The 13,940-nt window shown below is 37.9% G+C and overlaps 2 protein-coding genes and 2 long non-coding RNA genes across 5 annotated transcripts; 1 reads left to right on the plus strand and 3 right to left on the minus strand.

Moving 5' to 3' along the window:
- The first annotated feature begins 1,573 nt into the window (after positions 1–1,573).
- LOC103931250 (galactoside 2-alpha-L-fucosyltransferase) lies at positions 1,574–4,735 on the plus strand. Its single transcript, XM_009340688.3, has 2 exons — positions 1,574–2,092; positions 3,134–4,735. The coding sequence occupies exons 1-2, from the start codon at positions 1,843–1,845 to the stop codon at positions 4,594–4,596; spliced, it is 1,713 nt and encodes a 570-aa protein (XP_009338963.2). The 5' UTR covers positions 1,574–1,842; the 3' UTR covers positions 4,597–4,735.
- A 55-nt stretch (positions 4,736–4,790) lies between these two features.
- LOC103931934 lies at positions 4,791–6,008 on the minus strand. 2 transcript variants are annotated; one of them, XR_007259673.1, is made up of 3 exons: positions 5,823–6,008; positions 5,649–5,708; positions 4,791–5,554 (listed from the first exon to the last, which is right to left on the minus strand). It is a non-coding gene; the product is annotated as an uncharacterized LOC103931934 (long non-coding RNA). The 2 variants fall into 2 exon arrangements; XR_007259672.1 differs by having other exon boundaries at positions 5,643–5,708.
- A 90-nt stretch (positions 6,009–6,098) lies between these two features.
- Positions 6,099–8,896, minus strand: LOC125468088. Its single transcript, XR_007259674.1, has 6 exons — positions 8,633–8,896; positions 8,439–8,509; positions 7,773–8,298; positions 7,557–7,640; positions 7,384–7,466; positions 6,099–7,079 (listed from the first exon to the last, which is right to left on the minus strand). It is a non-coding gene; the product is annotated as an uncharacterized LOC125468088 (long non-coding RNA).
- A 2,767-nt stretch (positions 8,897–11,663) lies between these two features.
- Positions 11,664–13,666, minus strand: LOC103931267 (transcription factor MYB106-like). The gene is made up of 3 exons (XM_009340702.3): positions 13,281–13,666; positions 12,987–13,116; positions 11,664–12,694 (listed from the first exon to the last, which is right to left on the minus strand). The coding sequence occupies exons 1-3, from the start codon at positions 13,414–13,416 to the stop codon at positions 12,007–12,009; spliced, it is 954 nt and encodes a 317-aa protein (XP_009338977.2). The 5' UTR covers positions 13,417–13,666; the 3' UTR covers positions 11,664–12,006.
- Positions 13,667–13,940: the final 274 nt, after the last annotated feature.

The raw sequence follows: 13,940 nt of genomic DNA on the forward strand, positions 1-13,940 counted from the left end.
GTTTACATGAGGTGTTGCTGCCATCAAGGAATAGTTAGGTGGCTGGGTTTTCTCTTTGTCTACTAACTTAAATTAAATAGGGGTAAAGGAGGAAATTTAAGTGAAAAAAATTAAGGTGTGGGGTGCCTTCATAAGATTGTTGGGTGTTAATAGTGAAACACCTGACCCCGATATTTCCCAAATACCAGGTTAAACACGTGCTAGCTGACACTCGAAGGTGACGAAGTCATGTTAGGATGCATGAGAAATAATATTTTCAGCTGGTCTTAACATACTTCCTCTAACTAAGATTTTCTAAATCGCGTCACTTCAATGTAGACACTGACTCTACCTGCAACAACTAGGGAATGCACATTGAAAGTATCGGTTTGATGTTGAAAGTCGTCCATCAATCCATTTCGTCACCGATGAGGCACAATCCTAACACGAATTTTCTTCTTCTTCAATAAGATGTGATTATTCATGAAGTATGAGGGTTGCACAACTGTGTCGAAAGACAACAAATCCGAAAGTCGTGACATCCAAATGATGTCATGACCGACACACTACTACAGTGATAGAAGATCCTAAGTATGCTTTGAACAAATTAGGCTCTGGTACCAAATTGACACGCCGGACCCTGATATTCCTTGAACACCAAATAAAACCCACAAGGACAACAAATTAAAATAAGTACCCCAACTAAAGTGAAATTACGAAAATGACATTCCGTTCCGTAAATTCCGGGATGAGTTGTTACAAATAGAATTATCCTTCGTGCAATCAATTTTTTATTTTTCTATAAAAAAAAATTGATAAAATGTTGGGACATTAAATATAGGGTGGTGCTATTTATACATCTCTTTTGACCTTTCACACTTTTTTTTTTTTTTTAATTTTTATCGTTTAATCATCTTCAATTATTAGATCCGACAGCGAGTGATGTGTGTGAATCTGATGGATAAAAAGGGTATGTAGATTTAACGTACTATTAGGTCGACCAAATTTTGTAAATCAAATGATATAATTATTGATGATTAAATTATTAATTAAATATTAATTCACATAATTATTTCTTATTCATTTAATTTAAAATTCATGCGTAGTATTTTCTGTAGATTTAGGGAGTGTATTTAATTAAGAATTTGAGAGACTTTAATGGATTTATAAATCCATTAATTGATTTGAAGAGATTTATAAAATTTTGATTTAATTCTCTCGAAATCTCATGGGAAGATGTGAGATTGTGAATGCTTAAAATACACTACAAAATCTCTTCAATTCCCTCTATTTCCTCAACTCTGTCAAATTCTTTAAAATCAATTTCTAATTAAATACACCTGGAATGTTATAAACTTCTTTAAAATTCTAAATGAATACATCCGGATTTCTAAGGATTTTAATAAACTATTTTAAAACTCTAATTGAATATACCTTGAATTTCAGAAAATAACTTAAAATTATGATTAAATATCCTTAGATTCATTAAAAAAATTAAAATCATTCAAAATCCTAATTGAATACACGTGCTTTTAATTTAATATATAAAAGCCTAGGTCAATGGTGCAAGCACCGACAAATTAGAAGTAACGTGCCTGCCACTATTGGCCAGCTGTCCGATTGCACAAAATCTCACACAATACCGGCTACACTGTATCCCATCCCGCGGCTGCTTCTTCTTCTTCGCCCCAAAAACCTTAAACTTCAACTTGACAGTCCAAAGTTCGACACCAGTCACTGGAAGAACACTTCTACGACCCGACCCACGCACATCGATCCAAATAGACCCAGATCAGAATACCATTTCCTCGAAGCCAACCCTGATCCGGGTCACCGCAGTACCCAGATGAAGTTTTTCAGAAAATGAAGAGGTTCAAGCAAAACCTTGAAGCTGATGATTTGTCGAAGCATTTGGATTTGGATACCCGTAGTGCTCTGAGGGAGCCGGATAGGAAATCTGCGTCGGGTTCGATGAAGGTGATGGGGATCTTTGTGGCTGCCTTGATTCTGTTTTCGGTGTTGTTCTCAGTGAATGTGGTTCTCAGAGACCCGCCTTCGGATGCTGTTTTCGAAACTTCAAAAGCTGCAGTTCTTGAAGTGGAACCCAGAAAAGGTAACAGATTTGAGAATTTTAATATTATCTAGTGGGTTTTGGTTAACTTTGGCTTATGGGTTTTACTGCGAAGTAATTCTGCTGTTTCACTGTGATTTTTGCACCAAGTTTTTGTCTTTGTTTCGACTGGATTTGAGATTTCGTTTATTGGATCGTATGCTGAAAGAAGAGCTATCAGATTGACATTTCTAAAGTTTTTGGTTCAGCTGCATTGCTGTTCTCGTTTGGAAATGCTTCTTTAAAAAGCACTTTTATAATCTATTAGAAACACATCATAACTTTTCATAACAATGCGTGCGCTTCCTGAATCTTGAAAAAGAACTTGTAACTTTTCCTGCCGAACATGGTCAAAAGCGATTTTGGTGATCAGAAAGCGAATTCGGTTATTTTAAAGGAACTTACAAACAGACCCATATATTCTGGTAGTTTGGGGAGCAAGGTGAACTTGGAACTACTTGATCTGATATGCTGAACAATTTTACTAGTTCGAGTTGGGCTAAAGTTTTGTCCTTTTTCAACTGCTTGGCATTTTGTTGTCCTAGTGCCTCCAGCTTGGATCAAGTCCTGCGCTTCATCAGCTTCATTGGCTGGTTTTCTCTAGTCTCTTCTTTATGAAGTCTCGCGCTGTTTTATTTTTTGTTTTCGGGACATTATATTAGTGTTCTCATGGCTGATTTGCTCTATTCAGATCTTTGAATTATCCAAGTTGGTGAAAGCCGACTTAGCGCGCTTAATTACGACCAACTGCTATTTCCCATTTTCAACTAGGTTGTTTAGTTGTCTGTTTGTTTCCATTTCCGACTATTTTGTTTATAACCAAATATTCTTTTTATGTGTGTTACCACATTTCTTTGTTTTTGATCTCTTGTGTTCCAATTATTTTCTTTTGCTTTCAAGTATCCTATTCATGTAAAGATCCTGGTCTGACTACTTGTGAGTTATATGATGCGACCATGATGGTGATAAAGCTCTCCGTATGTTGTTCAAATATTCATAGGTTCTAAGAATTGTATCGTTCCTTTTTCCTTTTGCCATCCGTAGGTTTAGAAGATCAGTTTTCTCAGTCTATTGAGGTGCCAGAGGATAAATTGCTTGGAGGCCTTCTCGCTGATGGATTTGATGAAGGATATTGTGTCAGCAGGTACCAGTCAGCTTCATATCGTAAAGAACGGCCTTACAGACCTTCTTCTTACCTTATATCCAAGTTACGAAGCTATGAAGCTCTGCATAAACGTTGTGGACCTTACACCAAGGCCTATAACAAAACCCTGGAACAACTCAAGTCTGGCCATGGCACAAACTCCTTGGATTGTAACTATGTGGTATGGATTTCCTTTAGTGGATTAGGGAATAGGATACTGACCCTAGCTTCAGCGTTTCTTTACGCTCTCCTGACAAACCGGGTTCTACTAGTGGACCCTGGAGTTGACATGGTTGACCTCTTCTGTGAACCGTTTCCAGAAGTCTCATGGTTTCTTCCCACGGATTTCCCCCTTAAGGATCAGTTCAACAGCTTGGATCAGAAATCTCCTCACTGTTATGGGAAGATGCTGAAGACTAGTAACTTTACAAATTCAGATGATTCGGTGAGGCCATCTTTTGTGTATCTCCATCTAGCTCATGATTACGATGATCAAGATAAACTTTTCTTCTGCAGTCAAGATCAGGCTTTCCTTGAAAGGATACCGTGGTTGATCATGAAAACAGATAACTATTTTGTCCCGTCTCTTTTCTTGATCCCATCTTTCGAGCAGGAACTACATAAACTATTCCCAAGGAAGGAAACCACTTTCCATTTTTTGGGTCGATACCTGTTCCACCCCACAAATGTCGTATGGGGATTGATTACTAGATACTATCAAGCTTATTTAGCAAAAGCAGATGAAAGAATAGGCATCCAGATCAGAGTCTTTGATACTGGGATTGGCCCCTTTGAACACGTGTTTGATCAGATCCTATCCTGTGCATTGAAGGAGAAGCTGCTACCTGAACTCAACCGGCAGGATTTCATCGTCAGTCCATCAGGAACCCCAAAGTCTAAGGCTGTGCTGATGACATCTTTAAGCTCTGGTTACTCTGAGAAGCTAAGAGACATGTACTGGGAGCATCCTACTGTGACAGGGGAGGTGGTTGGCATTTTCCAGCCGAGTCATGAGGAGTATCAACAAACTGAGAAGCATACGCACAACCGCAAGGCATGGGCCGAAATGTATCTGCTAAGCTTGACAGATGCGTTGGTCACAAGCTCATGGTCAACATTTGGGTATGTCGCGCAGAGTCTTGGGGGGCTGACACCGTGGATACTCTACAAACCGGAGAACAGAACAGCACCCAATCCTCCTTGTCGACAAGCAATGTCAATGGAGCCTTGCTTCCACGCACCTCCCTTCTACGATTGCAAGGCCAAGACAGGAATCGACACAGGTACATTGGTTCCTCATGTGAGGCACTGTGAGGATATGAGCTGGGGTCTTAAGTTGGTCGATCGTTACGATGAGTTCTAGGGTTGTAGCTTGTGTTATTTGTCTGTTGTTGTAACTGTTTGATCATGAATAACATTGAATTTTTCAGGTAAACGAATGTTATTCCATGTAAGCAAAAATGGTTGAGTTTAATGGAAGAGTGAAATATGTTCGACTCTCATGGACGATGAGTTCAATGTCTAATATAGCAGTCATGGGTTATCGAGGCAAATACGTAAAACAGTAGTCTATTAAAAGATAATTGCACGCTTTAGTTGAAATACACACAGAAATTTGGATTCTGCTTTACAAAAAAGCAAACTTTTTTCTCAAAATTAGTTGCGAAATTCGATGACAAGGCTTCCCATCTTCAGTTTGATGATCTCTCGGACATTTTCATGCCTTCAACGAATGTGTTTGCACCTGATCTCTGCAGCATCAGCAGGGATTTGGTTTCTACTTCAAAACCTTCGGAAAGCTGGCAGCATCTCCACTACTCGGAATCGGAACCTGACAGTAGCATTTCATGAGAATCTCTTGGTTCCATATCGGTGATGGAAGGGGGTTGGTCTTCATTAAGCACGTTTCTAGCCCGGTCTCTCTCCTTCGTCTACTTTCGTCCTGTAAGATGGAGATTAGACATGTCATCGGGATGATCAAGACGGGGGAGGAAAAGATGAAAAAACATGAGTTGGAAGTGTACTAAAGTACTAAGTTGGTCTTTTATTTTCTTGCTCTCAATGTTCGCCGTGGAATTTGGCTGGTTTGGTTAACTTGTCACTAGAGTTGCTTGACTCCTCCGAAGCCAGATGGTACCGAAAGACATCAATGCTGCTAGAAGCAACATTGGACCAACCCTTGGATCTCCAATGCGATCATAGATTCCGCGTAAAATTCCACGGATGCTCTGCATGATCGTGTTTGTTGAAGGAATTCTTTGGACACCAGCTGACCACATTGGCTCTGAACCCTCGGGAACCAAATGAGGAGTTCTTGTTCTCTGCAATGGAAACAAAAATTGAAATTTAAAGCAAAGCTCTTGACAAAAGAGTAGTTCATGAAACTGCTCGTATGAGACGGCCAAGTACATTTACATAATGAGGAAGATCTCAGGAGTCGCCATCGTAGATTGTTTCTGAGATCCATTTAATAATCTGCATAAGAAAGGTAAAAACGAAGCCACCAACTTAGAGAAAATTTGTATTATGTGACATCTGAGGCATCGATTGTAAGTGCGACATCAAGAATCCAAACATAGGATTAGATACCTCCCGAGTATCATCTGAACCGTTGTACTTTGCCACAAGCTGCGATGCAGGATCTAGTTCCTGGTCTTGCAGTGCATCCCATAAGGTTTTCGGCTTTTTCTCGGGCTTCTCACTCTCCTGTCACATTCCTCTTATAGTGTACAATAAATAACTGAGGAACATCAATCATATCTGTCCTTTCTCCACAAGTTTGCAAAATTTCTGAACAAAAATTAAATCATTAGTCAGACATAAGTTTCAAGACCGCACTTAATGAACTAACAGTTAAAAACACAAACAACACATGAAGGTTTGCCTTTTGGGCTTCTCCGTCAAGCCAAGCAAATGTCAGTCGTTTGCTTTTAAGGGCACCTGCTGCTGGTGCTATAGATTGCTCTTCATCAGCTGACCTTGTCTCGACTTCATCAAGAGAGAGTTTCCGCCCAAAGAACTCATAGTCAAATTTACGATTGCTTAGTATTTCTGCAGCCCCATAATCCTGGCACCATTTGGCACAACAGATGCAATGCCCAGGAATAAAACATGCAGTATTATATGTAATGAATATCCCTTGAGTTTCAAGATCTTATTTCTAAAACCTACCATGCCCCTAATTTCATCTATCACCAGCCATTTGTTTATCAAAATATGCATATTTTCGAGCAGTTTCAGTTAAAATTCACAAATTCCAAGACCTCCAATTAAGTAAGAACGGAAACTTTGGCAAATAACAGCATGCAATATTGATCATTTATCAAACCACTTACCATTCCTGAAGAAAGGTTGCCCAGTTGGTTTTCTCTCAGCAAAATGTGTAGCTAGCTGAAGCTCTCCAAGTTCCAACATACCAGTATTTGCCACACCATCCAAATAAGCAGCTAGAGGGTAACAAAACAAAAAGATCATATTCTCAAACAAAAATTATCATACATAAAAATAATATCTGAGTCAAATATTGGAATCTAAAGAGGGAAACATAAAAAAGAAGGGAAAAAATGGGTTGTAAACTTGTGACTATTATAATGCAGGGAACAATTTTCCCAGTCAAACTGAATGGTTAAGGAACTTAAGTAGACAAAACCAACTAATCAATTGATAAAAGAAGGTCTCCACTCTGTTGAGTGCATGGATTGGCCACTAAACATGAATTCACCCTTCAAGAAACCATTTCAAATACAGGTAAAGAATCTTAAACCAGGTTCTCCAAACTGAAAACGTACCAATTTACTTCCACACATCGGAAAATTGATCGCAGCTTTTTCTTCCAAATGAACACAACTGGTCCAAAATCCAACAAGCATGGAGTCAGTATACTTTTAAAAGGAAAAGCAAGAAGTTTTATTGATGACAAAATATGACAAGAAAATATAAGGCTATCCATGACAGAACATGTATGCACATTCTAGTTATGTGTTGACTAGATCTTTATATCAAACTATGTTAGTCTGTTGTGTTACGCATATCCCTCGTTAATTTAAAGTGAAAATCTAATGGAAGGGGATGGAAACCAAAGAGAAGATATAAGCATATGCCGGATATAATTGCCATGCCATGCAAGGCGTCGTTAATAACATGGCTTTACCTGAATCAGCCTTGGTTTGTTACCCTCGAACATAGTCTGAAAATCCTTGGAGGTCATGACTGTACCATCATGGTCTTCAGTTTCTAATAAAAAGAAAATATTATCCTTTAACAAATGTTATAAGAACCAAAAAAAAAAAAAAATTAAACATGATTAAGAAGTTCAGTTCCAACCAGAAGCAACAGACTCTAGCAAAGGAAGGTCTATCTTCGAAAAGCTTCTCCTTTATATCGCACTGTGACCTTCTGAACTATATCCTAAGGTCAGAAAAGGGAAATTAATAAGACATCAGAGCATGTGGCGGAGGTTAGCGAAAACAGAACATGTATGGAACTGCAAGCTAGACACGTAAGACGTTTGCAAGGCTTGGAATGGGAGTAAGAACTCACTATTTGCTCATCGATGCCAAATATGTCATAGTTTCTTTTTCCACACAGGATTTGTCAGCAACTCATAAGCATACTCAATAAGCACTTACATCCCAACGCCATACTTAGATCAATAGTATCAACGAAATACTGACTATGAAAGTTACACATTCTAAAAGCATTGACACACAAGTTATCATACTACTTATATTCGAAAATAGTGAACAAAAAACACATGCTTTGAAAAGAAAACAAAATGTGCTTTTCCGTGCCATCAGTTCCTTATAATTGTATTCTATATACACAACGACCATTTTCGCCTAATGTATTCAAAATGTTGGTAATAAAAACTGCCCAATTCAATCTATTTCCTCTCATTTCTTTGGTAAAGCCGTATAATGTTATCATCTGATCGCATATTTGATAAATCAGGCTACATTAAGTTTTCCATCTACGTGGAACAATAAAACTCCGTCCCACGGAGAAACCACAGAATTCGCTGACCTTGATAAAATAGGAAGTATCCAAAGCCTGCCCGTCTGAACTCCTGAAAAAAGCATGAAAATTTGAAGCATTAGAGTGTGCTTTTTAAAACTTTGACACACACAGCCTTCTTCTTCTTCCGGAAACTATCAAAAGATTCAAAACTAACCAAATTGCGCAATTCCAATCATTAAAACGACATACCAGACTGAAGAAATATTGTCGTACGCCTCTTTTCACTTCTTCAATGGAGCTATAGCTCCTTCTACCAAGAACTGCAACAATTCAGTCAGTCAACAAAGCAACAGTTCAAAATCCACATTCATACATATATGTATGTATATACAGAGTGAGAGAGAGAGAGAAAGAGAGAGAGAGAGAGAGAGAGAGAGAAGTACTGTCGTAGTGAGAGGGAGGAAAGGATTTGGGAACAACGAAGAGCTGGAAGAACATGGCGGCAACGAAGAGAATCAGAGGCAAGGAGTAGGCTTTGATCACAGACCGTCGACGATCCTCTCGTGGCGTCCGAAGACGCAGGTTTTGCCATGGTGCTCAACCGGACCGGATAATTTCTCGTCCGCGTTGCAGAGAAGAGAGTGACGACGAGACTGCCGTCTGCGAGAATATTTTGGCGCTATCAAAACGCGCGCGTATTGGTGAAGAGCGATCGGGTTTAGGAAACTTGACACGTGTGCGTTTGGAACGTTTGTAATAGGAATTGGGTTCCCTCCGGACCTTGGTGTCAAAGCCTAAGGATCAACGAATCTAGGCAGCACAAATTGAATTCAACGTTCTCCATTAACTCATTTTTCTGGCCCACTACACACAAACCAACAATACTGATTTCTTTTACACATTAATCAGCAGTCCAGATGAATTCATTTTTAGGTTCCGAACACCAAGGTCTGAAGTGGATCCAATTCCTTTGTAATACATTTTGGGCTGGCATATGTATGTTCTTTTCTCAGTTGGACCTTTATTAGTTACGGCTTGTTGGGAATTGCTGAAATTTTTTTAAGAACAGATTTTTTTTTAAATTGCACTATTTTTTTTTTTTTTGGGAAATACAAAAGAAGTTTTTCTTATTTAATTTTTTTTCTAATTTATGAATTATGGGTTCAAAATAGCAGAAAGCAAAAAAAACTCTACCCATGCTTCACAAAAGAGCCTTTTTTACATACGAGACGGATGAACAATATCATTTGATGAAACTTTCATATTAACAATAATACCCCGTTTAATGTTGCATCGTTCATAACTATAATGCAGTTACAACTCTTAGTCTCTCTCATCGACAAAACTATAATCCTAATATCCTAACCCGAAATCTTTCGCCTTTCTCCATATCTGTCAATGGCCAAAGTATTACTAGGTAACGTGCCTTTCCTTGCTGATTGTGAACACTTATTTTGTTCACTGCTTGGTTAAGTATAAGTTGCATATTTGAAATGTTTTTCCAACCTTTAATTATCTTGTGCAAGTTATGTTTGGATATATGTTACAGTCATAGATTTTTATATCTATCAAGCATGAGGAAAAACTTTATGTATCTCAAAAGATTAAAGAGTCGGCAATTTACTAATTAACTAATTAATTTATGTATCTCAAAAAATTAACTAATTAATTTTACACATCACAAATGGCAATAGGCCGACACAACTTTTGGATACTGGCCTATGGTATCATATTTTTGGTGTGGAACCCTACGTACGGCAATTTACATGAAGATATATAACGTACGTACCTTATTAATGTGGAGGCTTTAATGTTGAAGCTTATGAAGGCCAAGGCAAAACTTAACTAAACAAATAAAGCAGTTCACCATCTTTGTGCATGCATGGGGGACATATATACAAATGTTGAATAAATAATCAACGACGTACTCAGCTCAAATGTATGCATGCATGGCATAAGTCATAGCTAGCATGGTCCATATGTATCTGGGACGAAAGACAACATTAATGCTTGAAAATATCCACAAATGTGATTTGATATGTCGATCGAAATCCCACGAGCAATATTCTATAAAGATATATGATTTCAGTTCAGCTATTTTGCATAGCCTAAATTTGTTTGTGAATTCTAGTATATATAGGCCAATTCATATATAGCTAACGGTCTACAAATACATATAGATGATATGACCAAGTTTTGTCACATCGCCATATTAATGTGCTGGGGTTGCCTTTGCTTGGCTTCTACGATAGACAAATGGATAGCATGTATTTTTGAAATTTCACGGTTGGATGTGCTGGCTTAAGATTATAATGAAACTTCACAGATGTTTGAACCACTTAAAAAATATTATATTGCAGACATCGAAATTTTGGTGAAATAAATGTTTATCAATAAATTAAATTTTGATTCACTACGGCTTATGTTGTGCACACCTTAGGTCTTGCCAAATGGCACGCATTGCATGTGACTCATCAAAGGCGAACGAGTCATCAAGAGTGACATATGTCGACATTTGAGACCTCTGTCAAACAAATCAAATCAAGTAAAAAAAAAAGAGTTAATTAACCCTACTTGATCAAATCCCTCAATTATGGTTTAATTCCCTAAGCTACTAATTCTGATTTTAATGACTAAAGTAAATGAATTAGTCTAAATTAAAGATGCTGGTTTAATTAAGAGCTAAATTAAATAATTAGCTCAATGTAAGTCAAATCAGAAAATCAATCCCGCAAATTATGGGATTCAGATTGGGGATTCTAAACTAACACTTAATTGCTTGCCTATAAACATTGGGCTCATTTTCAAGAAAGAGGAGATGGGAGAGAAGCAAAGGAAGTTCAAGCCTTTGGAGAAACCATAAAGCTTTTTGGCTAAACTAAACACCGGTGTTCTTCATCAAGCTAGTGAAGAATCAACAAACACAACAAATACATGTGCGAATTCAACCACACTAAAATCGAAGATGGTCCCGTTTCGTTCAAAATTAAGCCCTGACGGCCCTTGAAGAAACCTCAAGTCCAATTCAAGATCAAGTGTGCATCACCCTTGAATCAACACAAATACTGGAGATCGAATCAGAAGAATATTCTTGTAAAAGAATACCCATTGAGATTGTAACCCTAATTTCATTATGTTATTCTGATATTCGTTGCAGAAATTTTTCGTGTTACGTATATATTATATGTTGATGTACAATACAACTCTAGCTTCTAAACGAAGATAAGAAAATAATTATGGAATTCATAAATTTTTTGAAAAAATCAAGGGAATGTTTGAAAATGCTTGTAACAAAAGCCAAAAGAACTAACGAAAAGCATAATATAGCACTGTTTGCCCATAAATAGTCCAAAATTCTTATTTTCAGAGAAGCATCCAAACAAAGTATTTTGTTATATATTTCTTTTCATGTTCCTTTTCCATTCCCCTTTTTTTTCTTGGCAGTAAGAGGCTGGTCAATAATATTAGTTAAACTAGAGTAGAAGAGACACATCAATTATAAAAGTGGTGATCAATATTATTACATCATTAATTGGATGACCTACGAATCCTCTAAAAAGTACTTATAATATTACTTCTTAAACCCTAATAAAACCATCGCTTACCTTAGCAGCTAGTTTTTATTATTTCATGCAGATGGTACTGCGCGTGGAGAATTATTCCATCAGAAGTTCCGTCAAGTTTGTTAATTAACCTCTCCTCTGATGAGAAAACTACATCGTAGAATTTGATACTGCGTGACAAGCTGAGTGACAAGTCCCCGTCAAGTTATAATCTGACTAGTGTTCGTTCACGTCATAAAGTCCACCATTGATTGTTACATTAATTTTCCTAAACTAGTCCAAGCATCTTCGGATTCAAAACCGATATTGTGATGGAGTACCGCCAAAAATTCACTGCATTCGTTACCACAATATTGACCGAAAAGTTCATTGATATTCATCGATCCAGTGGCTGCTGATGGCGCCGTTGCTTCATCAAATCCCATCAAGCTTGATAATTGTTGATCAGATATTGGAACCTGAAAATTAGGACCACAATCTTGGCCGTTCATATTAAGACCATGGTCATGAACATGATGATGATCCAGGCCGTTTATATCATTGGTTAGGGCGGCGGATCTTGACGATGACTTTGACATGGATATTAGGCTTTCCCATGCGGATGCTTCTAGCATGTCAAGGCACTGTGGAACTATTGGTGGAGCAAGCTGATGATAATCATCGAAAAGCGACCCCGCCGGCGCAGATTCAGGCATACGTAGGTAGGATTCTTTGACGAACCTGGCTTCGGCTTGAAGCCTGGCACTTTCCCACTGAGCAATGTGGCTGAGATTTGACAACTTTTTTGGGTCGCCATTTGCAGAGGCAAGAATGGCAGCCTTGGACTTGTGGGTTACAGGGTCAAATCCCATCTTGGCCAACCTTTTCTTCAGATGTGCGTTCCAGTAGTTCTTGATCTCGTTGTCTGTTCTCTTTGGTAAGTGTGCAGCTATGGCCGACCACCTACAGATTACACATCGATATTTATATATTTACCATTAGCTCACATGGAAGTAAAATAGTATAAGAGTGAAATTATTCGAACATATAAAACTGACATACTTGCTCACACTCTCTAATACAATAGAAACACCTCACATACAATGAAAAGACTTACTTCCACTGGAGGACGCGGTTTTGTGTGTTTTAATGATATCACGATAGTCAAATGACCAAAACAAAAACAAAACTAACAAATTAAGTACTACAACAACATGCATGCATTCCCTAAATATTAGTGATGTCTTTTAATTACCTGTTGCCAAGAAGTGCATGGAGTTGAATGATGGTTTGGTCTTCGTGCAAACTGAAATTTCCCCTCTTAATATCAGGTCTGAGGTAGTTTCTCCACCTTAGCCTACAGCTCTTCCCGCATCTTTTTAGACCTGTATGCATATAAACAGAAGGCCAAGTTAATTAGGGTTGGTTATAATCAGCATATTAATTAACTACATGAAAGAAATGGAAGATAGCAAATTAGAACTTAACCCTTTACAGACTGTACAAACACAATAACCACAATCCCTAAACCCAACCCATAAGAACGTACCAGCTTTCTGGGGCAAGGAACTCCAGCTTCCATGGCCGTGTAGTTGAATGTAAGCTAAAAGCCTTTTGTCCTCTTCAGGAGTCCATGGACCTCTCTTTATGCCTGACTCCGGTGCATAGCCACTAGACTTTCCCATCTCTCTAGCTTGACGGATTAAGTATTTCTATCTTGGTGGAAATGGCGATGCTAATTAAAACAGAAAGGCAATGGGTGCCTAGTTAGCTAGCTGAGTTCTAATTATTACTTAAGGTGTTTGGACTTCAAAAGTGAAGGCATGCGCCTTAATGCCTCTAATGACAAGATCGATGAGGAGTAGTACGTAGCTAGAGACTAGAGTGGTAGCAGCCAGCAACTAGATTTCCTTTTCTGTAAGATTTTGTGTTGGGATTTTTGCTACGACCTAGAACCCCCACATTGCATTACTATTTATATTGGGGACAAATGGATTTTTATTAATTTTTTTATTAAATTTTTAGACAAAATGATCTCTGAAATTTGTATAATTTCTCATTTTGGTCCATGAGATTTGAAATCAATAGAAGTAGTCTCTGAGTTTATCCACCATCAATTATTTTGGTCATTCCATGAAAATTTTTCATTAAATAAGGCTAAAATGACAAAAATACTCTTAATTTTTGTCAAATTATTTGGTCCATTGTT

The sequence above is a fragment of a genome, unplaced genomic scaffold (genome assembly GCF_019419815.1).
Source record: "Pyrus x bretschneideri cultivar Hongxiangsu unplaced genomic scaffold, Pyrus_bretschneideri_v1 Contig27, whole genome shotgun sequence".
Lineage (NCBI taxonomy): Eukaryota > Viridiplantae > Streptophyta > Magnoliopsida > Rosales > Rosaceae > Pyrus > Pyrus x bretschneideri.

Bases quoted from the DNA above. Each gene is read 5' to 3' on its own strand.
- LOC103931250 (XM_009340688.3), top strand. From the start codon at position 1,843: ATGAAGAGGTTCAAGCAAAACCTTGAAGCTGATGATTTGTCGAAGCAT. The intron at 2,093-3,133 runs GTAACAGATTTG...TGCCATCCGTAG, and splicing joins TGAAGTGGAACCCAGAAAAG to GTTTAGAAGATCAGTTTTCT.
- LOC103931267 (XM_009340702.3), bottom strand. From the start codon at position 13,416: ATGGGAAAGTCTAGTGGCTATGCACCGGAGTCAGGCATAAAGAGAGGT. The intron at 13,117-13,280 runs GTACGTTCTTAT...ATATGCATACAG, and splicing joins TTCCTTGCCCCAGAAAGCTG to GTCTAAAAAGATGCGGGAAG. The intron at 12,695-12,986 runs GTAATTAAAAGA...TGTAATCTGTAG, and splicing joins CATGCACTTCTTGGCAACAG to GTGGTCGGCCATAGCTGCAC.